This window comes from Leucoraja erinacea, chromosome 19, assembly GCF_028641065.1.
Source record: "Leucoraja erinacea ecotype New England chromosome 19, Leri_hhj_1, whole genome shotgun sequence".
NCBI classification, from domain to species: domain Eukaryota; kingdom Metazoa; phylum Chordata; class Chondrichthyes; order Rajiformes; family Rajidae; genus Leucoraja; species Leucoraja erinaceus.
Genome location: NC_073395.1, coordinates 26,600,957 through 26,614,511, shown reverse-complemented (window position 1 = coordinate 26,614,511; position 13,555 = coordinate 26,600,957). Strand labels below are relative to the sequence as shown.

At 40.4% G+C, this 13,555-nt stretch overlaps 1 protein-coding gene across 1 annotated transcript in view; it reads left to right on the top strand.

Annotated features, from left to right (window-relative positions):
* Window positions 1-13,555, top strand: part of arid2 (AT rich interactive domain 2 (ARID, RFX-like)) — an 89,024-nt gene that overhangs the window by 34,180 nt on the left and 41,289 nt on the right. The window contains exons 4-5 of the mRNA XM_055650697.1: window positions 7,642-7,775; window positions 9,894-10,112. Of these exons, the coding sequence (XP_055506672.1) occupies window positions 7,642-7,775; window positions 9,894-10,112 (353 nt within the window). The remainder of the gene's footprint in view (window positions 1-7,641; window positions 7,776-9,893; window positions 10,113-13,555) is intronic.

The following is a 13,555-nucleotide window of genomic DNA, read 5'->3' as shown; positions in this document are numbered from 1 at the left end:
GTGATGGGTCTGAGCAGCATGCTGAGTAGCTCTTCAGCCAATAGGAAGTTTAATTTGTGAATACATTGCAATTTGCGTAAATTACATACGAGGTTAAGAGAAGATCAGAGATGGCTGGTAAAAAGTTTTAAACAAATCATAAAGCCTTTGGGTCAAATTTTTTTCCCTTTGAGTATTTAAAATCCCACACTTGAGAACAAGTGTCTAGACCAGGGACATTATCAACATTGATTGTGCCATTAAAAAGAAAAACTTCAATCCTGAATGCACTAATCCAAACCTTAACGCCTTTTCTTCATGAGGAGCTGATGAGCAGGAAAGTCCTCTTGCACACTGAAGAAATGGGTGTTTGATTTATATCGTAACAGTGAATGCTTACAGAAGTTAAGCTATTATTACTGGGGACAAAAATAGGCCAGCCAATGCCTTTCCTTTCCTGTCTTGAGTCTCCCAGGATCCAGTGAAAACATAAAAAAACCCGAAACAAGAACTGTGACCTTGTAGAGTGTAGGTTCTTTTCCTTTTCCTTTTTCAGTTTTGTGAACAAAAACTGCTGCTGTTACATTTGATTTAATAAAAATAAAACAAATGGCATAAGGTGGCTGATGTGCTTGTTGCATATTTGATATCGGATTTGCAGAATGGCAGAATTTTTAAGAATGTAGTACCTGCAGGTTAATGCAACGTCTGGCAGCTTCTACAATTGAGATCCCAACTTTTAATTTGTAATATGTGGATGTTGCAGGTACAAAAGTAATCTAATTTCAAGACGCTAAATTGTTGGTAAGCCCCAGTGATAAATCAGTTTTGGATATACAAGAAATGCCATGGGATAATTTTATTTAATTGTTTAACATGTTGGAATATCCTCATGTAGTGTCTACATGGAAGCCCTGGATGGTGCAGTGTATGCACAAAGAAGTGTTTGAAATAGATGTTACTATACAACAGTATATATATATTTTGGTTAACAGCAGTTTAAAATGTAATTCAATTTGAGAAGACATTTAAGAGTCTAGACAATAATAAGCTTTTGCAAAAGAAATATGGATTTTTAAAAATATTTATTTCCATATATATATATGCATCTTTCTTTTGCTGTTACACCAGTTTGCAATTTAATTAAACTGGAAGAAACTAAAACAGTAAAATCTATAATTTATTTCGTAGCTACTCAAATTGATGTATACCCATGTAGTCTAAATCAATGTACTCTTGCTGACACTTGCTCATTTTACCAAACTTTTTATTTTGTATTATAAAAGCTCACCTAACTGGCAAAATGTGATTGTTTTAGTAAAAGAACACAAAGTTTCCAGTAAAACCCAACCCATATTTGGCAGTCTAAAGTTTGTACTGTAGATTATACTTCACTTTTGCTGTTCTGTTTTCCAAAGCGCAAAGGGAAACAAAAATGGGTAGTTGCAACGTTTGTCAGTCCAATTTTGGGCAGCATTCTCAATAGACAATAAGAGGAGGAGTAGGCCCTTCGAGCCAGCACCGACCGCCATTCAATGTGATCACGGCTGATCATCCCCAATCAGTACCCCGATCCTGCCTTCTCGCCATATCCCCTGACTCCGCTATCTCTAAGAGCCCCATCTAGCTCTCTCTTGAAAGTATCCAGAGAACCGGCCTCCACCGCCCTCTGAGGCAGAGAGTTCCACAGACTCGCAACTCTCTGAGAAAAAGTGTTTCCTCGTCTCCGTTCTAAATGGCTTACCCCTTATTCTTAAGCTGAGGCCCCCAACATCAGGAACATGTTTTCTGCCTCTAGCGTGTCCAAACCCTTAACAATCTTATATGTTTCAATAAGATCCCCTCTCATCCATCTAAACTCCAGAGTGAACAAGCCCAGCCGCTCCATCCTCTCAGCATATGACAGTCCCGCCATCCCGGGAATTAACCTTGTAAACCTACGCTGCACTCCCTCAATAGCAAGAATGTCCTTCCTCATATTAGGGGACCAAAACTACATACAATACTCGGGTGTGGTCTCACTAGGGCCCTGCACAACTGCAGAAGGACCTCTTTGCTCCTATACTCGACTCTTGTTATAAAGGCCAACATGCCATTTGCTTTATTCACTGCCTGCTGTACCTGCATGCTTTCTTTCATAGACTGATGAACAAGGACCCCCAGATCCCGTTTACTTCCCCTTTTCCCAACTTGACGCCATTTAGATAGTAATCTGTCTTCCTGTTTTTGATACCAAAGTGGATAACCTCACATTTATCCACATTAAACTTCATCTGCCATGCTTCTGCCCACTCCCCCAACTTGTCCAAGTCACCCTGCATTCTCATAGCATCCTCCTCACAGTTCACACTGTCACCCAGCTTTGTGTCATCTGCAAATTTGCTAATGTTACTTTGAATCCCTTCATCCAAATCATTGATGTATATTGTAAATAGCTGCAGTCCCAGCACCGAGTCTTCCAGTACCCCACTAGTCACTGCCTGCCATTCTGAAAGGGACCCATTAATCCCTACTCTTTGTTTCCTGCAAGAATGTCCTTCCTCATATTAATAATAATTAATTTCCTCTTTGCCAACCAATTTTCTATCCATTTCAGCACTGTACCCCCAATACCGTGTGCCCTAATTTTGCACACTAATCTCCTATATGGGACCTTATCAAATGCTTTCTGAAAGTCCAGATACACTACATCCACTGGCTCTCCCTTGTCCATTTTCCTAGTTACATCCTCAAAAAATTCCAGAAGATTAGTCAAGCATGATTTCCCCTTCGTAAATCCATGCTGACTCGGACCGATCCTGTTACTGTTATCCAAATGTGCGGCTATTTCATCTTTTATAATTGACTCCAGCATCTTCCCCACCACCGATGTCAGGCCTATAATTCCCTGTTTTCTCTCTCCAGCCTTTCTTAAAAAAATGGGATAATATTAGCTACCTTCCAATCCACAGGAACTGATCCTGAATCTATAGAATATTGGAAAATGATCACCAATGCGTCCACGATTTCTAGAGCCACTTTGTTAAGTACCCTGGGATACAGACCATCAGGCCCAGGGGATTTATCAGCCTTCAGTCCCATCAGTCTACCCAACACCATTTCCTGCCTAATGTGGATTGCCTTCAGTTCCTCTGTTACCCCAGATCCTCTGGCCACTAGTACATCAGGAAGATTGTTTGTGTCCTCCTTAGTAAAGACGGATCCAAATTACTTGTTCAACTCATCTGCCATTTCCTTGTTCCCCATAATAAATTAACCCTTTTCAGTCTTCAAGAGTCCAACTTTGGTCTTAACTAATTTTTTCCTCTTCACATACCTAAAGAAGTTTTTACTATCCTCCTTTATATTCTTGGCTAGCTTACCTACGTACCTCACCTTTTCTCCCCGTATTGTATTTGGTTATCTTCTGTTACTCTTAAAAACATTACGCAATCCTCTTCCTTCCCGCTCATCTTTGCTATGTTGTACTTCTCTTTTATTTTTATACTGTCCCTGACGTCCCTTGTCAGCCACGGTCGCCCCTTACTCCCCTTGGAATCTTTCTTCCTCCTAGGAATGGACTGATCCTGCACCTTCTATATTATTTCTAGAAATACCTGCCATTGTTGTTCCACTGTCATCCCTGCTAGGGTATCTTTCCAGTCAACTTTGGCCAGCTCCTTCCTCATGGCTCCATGGTCCCCTTTATTCAATTGTAATACTGACACCTCCGATCTACCCTTCTCCCTCTCCAATTGTAGATTAAACCTGACCATATTATGGTCACTACCTTCTAATTGCTCATTAACCTCAAGTTCCTTTATCATATCTGGTTCATTACATAATACTAAATCCAGAATTGCCTTCTCCCTGGTGGGCTCCAATGCAAGTTGCTCTAAGAATCCATCACGAAGTAACTCTATAAAAGTCCCTTTCTTGGGATCCAGTACCAACCTAATTTTCCCAGTCTACCTGCTTGTTGAAATCTCCCATAACAACCACACCATTACTACATGCCAATTTTAAGTCCCGATTCAAATTGCACCCTGTCCAGGCTACTGTTTGGAGGCCTGTAGATAAGTCCCATTAGGGTCTTTTTACCCTTACAATTCCTTAATTCTATCCATACTGACTCCACATCTCCTGTTTCAATGTCACCCCGCACAAGGGACTGAATTTCATTCCTCACCAACAGAGCTATCCCACCCCCTCTGCCCACCTGTCTGCCTTTTCGATAGGAGGTATACCCTTGGATATTCAGTTCCCAGCCCTGGCCCTCTTACAGCCATGTCTCTAATTTCCACAACATAATACTTGCCAATTTCTAACAGCCTCGAGCTCGTCCACTTTTTCTTATACTTCGCGCATTTATATACAACAATTTGACCTCCGTATTCATGTCTCCCCTCGCACCGCTTGCAATTGGCCCTGACCTTACTCTTTAATCCCTTCTCGAACTTTCCTTCCCATTAATCCGAGAATCTTTTGTAATTTTTCCTGTTCTCACTTCCCCTTCAACCATCTTTATACTCCCATTTTGTCAATCCTTCCCCCCCACTATTTAGTTTAAACCCACATGTGTAGCCCTAGCAAAACTGCCTGCCAGAATGTCGGTCCTCCAGTCTCCTCCTACTTTCTGCTTGTATCATTAATCCTAAATTTCAAGCACTGGAATGTTTCTTCTATATAGCCTGTACTTGCAGTTACTTTTGCAGCCATGAGTAGCATAATGCAGTGTCTCGGGTCGAGATCCTTCTTCGGACCCTTCAGATCCTTCAGGGTCTCAACCCGAAACATCACCCATTCCTTCTCTCCAGAGATGCTGCCTGTCCCGCTGAGTTACTCTAGCTTTTTGTGTCTATCTTCGGTTTAAACCATCATTTGCAGTTCCTTCCTACACATGGAATATAAAAGGTATGTGAAACTTGTATTCTTGTATTTCTTTTAGACTATTTAATAATGGTATTCTGTATCTTAATGTTTAGCAGTCAATAGAATGGCTGCATAAATCATAGTTTTTGGCTTATCTGCAGACATTTTGCACATTAAAAATTCAATTGATGTTATTCGTCACATTCAGCATTGATTGTTGCATAACAGAAAAATAAAAGCTCCAACTCTCTAGAAGCATTCATAATTTTAAGCAGAAGCCACTGTAAATATACAAATAGATGTAGGTTAGACAAAATATGATCACAACAATCAGTCAATATTGAGATTAAAATAACCACGCTTTAAATAGGTCAGATGTTAGTTTATGAGAAAATAGGTTTGAATCTCATCAGGCCCAAGAAATAGTTTGGGAGATTTGAAAATGTGCCTTAAATCCTGGATTTCCTATATGCAAAAATCATTAACTGTGTGACAAATTTCAGCTTGGTGACTAGTTGTCTTAAAATATCAACATTTATGTTCACCGTTATAAGATTTACCATTAAATGGCACAGCAGCAAGCAACAAAAATCTGATGTCTTAGTAAATTGATCCTGATGGCTGCCTGCTGCTTGGAAAGTTAAAGAAAATGTAGAGAAATGTCCGAAGTTAAGGCCTTGTTCACAGCACTTTCAATTTTGCTTCTCTACAAAATGTTTGGCCTCACCCTGGCAATGGAGGAGGCCAAGGACAAATGAGTCGGTGTGGGAATGGGAAGGGGAATTAAATTGGTTGGCAATAGGGAGATTCAGATTGCCACAAATCGAGAGTGTAGGTGCTCGGCAAGGCAGCTGCCTGGTCGAGTAGGTGAGCATGTTACTCTGCCAACGAGGTGAGCATGTTACTCTGGTCAAAATTAGTATAGAATGCAGAATGCATTGGACTCGTAGGGAGGGAAGTGCTGTTGGCAGTGATTCTGCTCGACTTTATTTATGGCATATAAGCCGTGTCACAATTGCTGGGTATCTGTTTAGTTTAGAGGTACAGCGTGTAAACTGGCCTTTCGGCCCACCGATTCCGCCCCAACCAGCGATCCCCGCACATTAATACTACCCTGCACACACTTGGGACAATTTTACATTTATGCCAATTAACCTACAATCTTGTACTTTTTTGGAGTGTCAGAGGAAACCAAAGATCTTGGAGAAAACCCACGCAGGTCACGGGAGAATGTAAAACTCCTTACAGACAAACACCCATAGTCAGGGTCGAACCTAGATTACTGGCGCTGTTGGGCAGTTGCTACACCACCATGCTGCCCTTGGTTAGCCTTGTTTCTAGCTTGGTACAGAATTATCTTTTGGTATACCTAATGGCTTTGCAAAGTTCATGCCTAGGTTTTTTTTGTACAAGTTGGAATCACCAACTTGTCTTCATTAGGGAGTGTTTCTCATGGTTCAACCATGGTTTCTGTTTGGGGAACAGCTTTTTCTTATTTTCCACCCTATCTGTACCTCTCATAATTTTGCATACCTCTATCAGGACTCCCTCAGCCTCGTCTGTTCCAAGGTAAAACAATGTTAGCCTATCCAGTCTGTCCTCATAACAAACATTCCATCTCATGCAATATCGTGGTGAATCTTCTGCACCCTCTCTTTACTTAATTTACTTAATACCACATAACTGTGGGAACACAGGTCCATCTATTCTGATTTCTAATTTCGACAACTACCATAGTTCCTCTTCACTTTTGTATGTGCATGTCTTGGCTTTTGTGGGGAGATTGTTTCCCAAGATCTATGGTGTGAAATAAAGTAAATAATATAATGATGCAACTCCCTTTTTAGTCAGATATGAAGGAGTCACTTCTTTCATTTATCAAGTAAAACATCTGATTGACTAGGCTTTGAATTTCTTGTAGTCTATGGGATGTAATTAATTTATTGTAAGTTTGAGAGCCACAGTGATTCTCTTGATCAGTTAAATCCGGAAAAAAACGTTTTTTAACATGAAGCACATTTTTCTATTCAAATTTAAACTATTTTGCAATGATATGAGGATTAAAATGTTATTTATTTATGACAGATGAATGAAATATATCATATGGAATAATGCTAACATATGACATACGATTGTTCTTGATTTACAATGGAACTTTAGGATTTGAAATTGTTTGGTGTGTTCAGCGGTTCATATTCTTCATCTTGGTTGCAGCTGTAAAAGAACAAATTCTGTCTCCTATCAGCCTTCCCGCACCAATCATTATCCATTTCCAGAATTTTGTATATAGAACATTGAACTACATTTAAAAGCATGAGTAGAATTGATTGGATTTAAATTTCCCTTCATGTCATGGCATAAAATAAATATAAATATTGTTTGTTTATTCCATGTGTAATTCATTACCTGTTAAATGTTGTGGTCTGATTACTTTTTGAGAACTTCAGTGTAAAAGCCAAGCATCCACACTAATAGTATCACCGAGATTTCTTGAATGCAAATATTCTCTAGTATTCGTGAAACTAAAATAAGATATTGCCAATCCTGCTGAATTGTATTTTCACTATGTTAATTGATTGTAAATTTATTTCGTTGACTTAATGCCAAAAGGGAATTTGTAGTAAATAATGAGGTATTTATTCCCTGTTTCTTCAGATTAATTTAAAGGTAGAATCTCAACAGCAAAAGAGAACATTGATTTTGAGGCTGGCAAATGTGTTCCTTGATTTTAAGTTGTAAAATCGCTATCTTTAATTGCTGATGATAATAATATTTGCTGGTCTGCATTGATAATAATTATCTGTATTACAGATACCTTGAAGCTTATGAAAAGGTACATCACTTTGGTGAAGATGATGACGAGCTTGGTTCAGGTGGTCAGCGGGTCCAAGTTCCTGTTGGTGGGGTACCTTCATCATACAGTTACCAGCAGCATATATTTTCAGGTAAATGATAATTCAGTCGTATTACTGCTTTTGTGCTACTGCACCAAAGTTAGAAATATAACAATCTTACAGCTTTTATGATTTTTTTTTTTTAATGTCCATCACTGGAAATCTATGGAACCTTATTTTGTAGTGGATTAAAAATATAATTAATCTTCAAGTACTGAGGGATGATAATAAAAGGAAAGAGAAAGCAGGCTTAGTCAGCTACAATATTTCAGATCACACTTACTGAAATTTCCCTTTTGTGGATTTCAGCATATTTCCTCGGTTATGCAGGGTTTCATTCCTGTGGATTGTCATAACCCGGACAGTTTGTAAGCGGGTAATACAGCCATGTGCTGAGTACCAAGTTGCAGAAAATGATTGCAGCCCTGCAGCATCTAAGAAATCCATCCCAAATACTCGTTGGAGAGGACTTGTAGGCAACAAATACCTCATGAATATGTAATAAACAAAATGCTGCAGATAAGTTACTGAATTGGGTAGGGCTGCACCTTTCAACCAAATGGTATAGGTCAAATCCTAATTTTGAATAAATTGTATGTCTGCCAATATGCCATTTAAAAATAGTAGTACACAAAATGCTTCACCAATTTCATTTTGGCAAATCCCATGAATAGTTACAAAAATCATTAATGGCAAATGGTGTAGAACATCTTTGCCAATGACCTTGCAAGAAATTAGCTGGAATATTGCCAAGTGATACCCAAAGCATTTATTTGGAAACTTATTTGCATTCAAAAGGTGATGTAATGGCGAGAAATGTGCAGTCTTTACCAGCAGAGATGCACACTTCATTCGCTGCCTAAAGAAACCTAATCTGGTTATAGGTCATTGGGATTGCCTCCCTCAGAAGAGGGGGATAGGTAGCCAGTCCAAAACAGTAAAAACACAAGATGCAAGATTTTGCATCAAGACCTGAAAATTACTCTGGAAAACTGTGTTTTAACTGTCTCTTATGTGATGCCATGTTTTGATTCCTCCTGATGGCTTCGTCTTTCTAACTAGGCTATGTTGGGTAGTAGGGTTGAGGTGTACTTTGAGGGATGGGGAAAGAGATAAAGAAGTAAGCTTCTGGATAATGAGAACTTTTTGAGTGGAATAGATTATTTTTTTAATCCAGTTTGGAAATGACAACAGTTTTCATTGAGATGAGATCTTGCTTCATATCCAAGAGTGTAAAGAAAGACCCCGATCAATTTGTCAGTAAGTTGAAAACATAAGCAGATTCAACGCAGATATTTGTTCTCCAAAATTGTTTATAGTCACTCCTGGTGCGCCCCTAAAATATGTGCGTCAGTATTAAAATCTGCCCTAATTTGCTGTACTTTTCTTGTGGACAAATTGGCCTTTGGAGTGCAAAACCACTTTACTGACAGCAAAAAGAAAAAACAAATTATGACTTCTGCTTTTCAGTTTGAAAATAAAATGGGTATGGGCAAGGTGTTGCTAATTCAATGCATTGGTTGTGATTTTGGTGTTTTCAGTTAAATCTAGTGGCACTATGAAAGCGTATTTTCATATGCTGAGGCATACCTGTTACATCACAGGAAATTATTGCAAGCTTACAAAAAGAATTGTGAAGAAACTTAATTGAAAGAAGTAATGTGTTTTCATGTAGAAAGTTTGGAACATTTCTCTATATTTTGTAAATATCATGGGTAACTATTTCCAATAACAGTTTATAAAAAAATAAAAAAAACTGGAAAGTAGTAATCACCAATGTGTTCATTTGGTTTGGCTTTCTGCTGATCCCAATCATCTTTAATAATTTAAAGCTCAGTGGTAAAGTTATGAAATAATGGTGTGCAGTCAGGCCTTCTTGGACATATGGTGGTTTAAGTAGTAATAATCAACTAGTATATCTTATTTTTTGAAAATGTAACCAGCAATTACTTAATTACTTTATAAATTAATTGCATAGATTTTAAAAGAAAATTTAATTTAATTTTACCCAACCTCTGCCCCCCCACCCCCACTCCCCCACTCTCGCCCCCAGTTTAAAAATTCACGGGTACAATGTATTTGTGCTGTTTAACATATTAATTAATTTGTGTCGTGAATAATATTGAACTTGTGAAAGTTACTGTTTATATTTTGCTCTCTTTCTCTTAGATTATATTCGGCAAAGCTATGGACTTAATACAGAGTTTGTCAAAGTTAGTATCTACAATAAATTGGTGCTCTCCCTTATGTCTGGACTCCCTAATGAAGTTGATTTTGCAATTAATGTTTGCACTCTTCTCTCAAATGAGAGTAAGCACATTATGCAACTTGAAAAGGACCCCAGAATCACCACAATACTACTTGCAAATGCTGGAGTTTTTGATGATAGTAAGTTAATTTATTTAATATTGAAATACCTTAACGATATTTGATGTTGCTTTTTTTGTTCAAATTCAAATATGGTACTGTAAAACATAAGGTGATATGTGTGAATTGTTCATAATCTACATAATTGTATATCTTAAAATTTAAAGAGAAATGTGATACATTATGCATGAGATATTCATGCACACTTCTTCCACTAAGAGTATAAATGTCTTGTTCTGGAATAGTTGATCATTTAGTTTTCTTTGATCGGCAACTTTTCCTATCATTATTGTTAAACAATTAGGACAAACATTCAAAACTACCCAATTAAAGTAATATTTAATGCTAATTTGTATCTGTGGAACAATACTGAATAGGAGCAGACCAGCACTTGGTATGTCATCTTCCATGCCTCGGTGATTTAACTGCTTATCTATATACTTGGGGCATTTTATCCTGTATTCCAATCTGCCTTTGGATATTTTTTTTCCTCTAAAGTACTTACCCCCATTCCTTTGCCCACCAGATTTAGATTTCGCTACGATGGGGAAATGTTTTGTCAAGTCAAGTTTATTTGTCACATACACATATGAGATGTGCAGTGAAATGAAAAGTGGCAATGCTCGCGGACTTTTGTGCAAAAAGACAAACAACCAAACAAACTATAAACACAATCATAACACACATATTCTTTTTACATAATAAATAATGGAAGGAAAAACGTTCAATAGAGTTAGTCTCTATGGTCCACACTATGGTCCACTTTATTTATGCCCCATTTCAGGTTTCTGTCTCTGCCTCCTTGGCAGCCTAACAAACTCAGTCTATCAATTTTATTTTAGATACCACGCAAAAATACGCCCTTTGGCCAACCCAGTCCACGCCGATTAGCTATCCACATACACGAGCACTATCCTACACACTAGGGAGAATTGTTCCCGCAGCTAATTAACATACAAATCTGTATGTTTTTGGAGTATGATAGGGAACTGGAGCACCTGAGGAAAACCCATGTAGTCATCGGGAGAACGCATAAACTCTGTACAGACAGTACCCATAGTAAGGATCGAACCCAGGCCTCCGGCGATGTAAGTCAGCAACTCTGCACCACCGTGCTGCAAATTCTCACCTTGTAACAAACTGTCCATCCCAGAAATATCCCAGTGATTCTTCAATGACTTTTAAGAGGTTATTAGATAGACATATGGCTATGCAGGGACTGGAGGAATATGAATCGCATGCAGGCAGAGATTAGTTTAACTTGGAATCATGTTCAGCACAGCCATCGTGGGCCAATAGACTTAATCCTGTGCTATATTACTGTGCTATACAAAAGATGGTCACACTTTGCATTTAAGCTTCATACAAATGGCTGGTGAAGTGTAAATTTTCTACTCCAGCTGAAGATAGACACAAAATGCTGGAGTAACTCAGCAGGTCAGACAGCATCTCTGGAGAAAAGGAGTAGGTGACGTTTCGGGTCGAGACCATTCTTCAGATCTTTATTTCCAGAGATGCTGTCTAATCTGCTGAGTTCCTCCAGCTTTTTGTGTCTATCTTTGATTTAAACCTGCATCTGCAGTTTCTTCCTACACTTTTCTCCTCCAGCTGTTGGATTCTTTCTCCTTTCCCCTATTTTAGTGATTAATACATTCAGTTTTATGTGGATGTTGATATCAAGGCAGCAGACCTACATGGTTACTAACTTTAATATTTCTTCATTAATTGTGCTAGAATTTACTGTTTCCTAAAGGAATTATTGGTTCTTTTTTTTTGGAATTGCCTATTTTGTTCCTATCTTCAGCAATGTTTTGATGTGTAACGTGAATTGAATGTAATGATGATACAGGTGCACAACCTTTTATCCGAAAGCCTTGGGACCAGACACTTGTCGGATTTCGGACATTTTCGGATTTCCGAATGGAAGATTTTTAGTGTAGATTAGGTAGGTAGCGCGGGCGGCTTGAAAAGTCTGGAGCGACTGCCTCCTCCCCGGAGACCGGGGAATCATTGTAAATCATTGCATAAATGTTAGTCAGTTAGTTTGGAGGGATTTTATGTGGTGGTGGTGGTGGTGGTGGTGGTGGTGGGGTGGGTGGGTGAAGGGGTAAACTTTAATTCTTAGTCCCCTACCTGGTCGGCGACTCCCAACAGCTCCGACCCCGGCAACTCGACCCCTGGCTGCGAGGCGCTCCAAATCCAGCGCTGCCCGCGGCCGGACGCCCGCAGCCCCAGCTCCGCGAACGTTGGGGGAGAAGGCGGCCTCAGCGCCCTGGAGCTTACCGCACAGCGACCCGGTAAGGCATTGCCCGCTTCCCGCTGGTATCCCAGCGCTGCGACGCCGCCGACTCCCAACATTTGCGGAGCTGGGGCTGCGGGCGTCCGGTCGCGGGCGGCGCTGGATTTGGAGCGCCTTGCAGCCAGGGGTAGAGTTGCCGGGGTCGAGCTACAACCGGCGCCGCCCGCAGCCCCAGCTGGGAGTTGGCGGCCACAGCGCTGCGGAGCTTACTGCACGGCGACCCGGTAAGGCATTGACCGCTCCCCGCCTCTCCGACCAGGTAGGGGACTAAGAATTAAAGTTTACCCCTTCAACCCCCCCCCCCCCCCTTCACATAAAAGTCCTCCAAACTAACTGACTAACATTTAAGCAATGATTTACAGATGTTTAAGTGTCTCCCCGGTCTCTGGGGAGGAGGCAGCCGCTACAGTAGTACAGACCTGGGTTGACCGTGGGTCGTTTTGGGTCAAGTTTGGCGCCAAACGCGAGCTTTGGTGTGCAGACGACATCCTGGAAAAAATGGCCGGTTTTCGGAGTTTTTCGGTTTCCGGAACACCGGATAAAAGGTTGTGCACCTGTACTTGCAAGGGTGGTGTGGTGGTGGAAGGGACATCAGAAAATCCGTCAGGGGGGCTGAACCCTCGGAAAGCGCCTGGACCTGATGGTATACCCGGTCAAGTTCTCAAAACCTGTGCAGACCAACTGGTTGGAGATTTTGTGGACATTTTCAACCTCTCTTCTGAGGTCTGAGGTTCCCAGCTACTTTAAGAGGGCATCAATAATACCGGTGCCCAAGAAGAGTAAGGTGCCGTGCCTCAATGACTATCGACCAGTGGCACTAGCGTCTGTGGTGGTGAAGTGCTTTGAGAGGTTGGTTATGGGACATATCAACTCCTACCTCGACAAGAACCTTGACCCACTACAGTTCGCCTACCGCCACAACAGGTCAACGGAGGATGCAATCTCACTGGCTCTCCATTCCGCATTGGACCACTTGGACAATAAAAACACTTGCGTCAGGCTGTTGTTTATAGACTACAGCTCGGCGCTCAATATCATCATCCCCTCCAAGCTGGTTACCAAGCTCACGGAACTTGGTCTCTGCACATCCCTCTGCAATTGGATCCTTGACTTCGTCACTCACAGACCACAGTCGGTTCAAATGAGCATAAACACTCCATCCTCA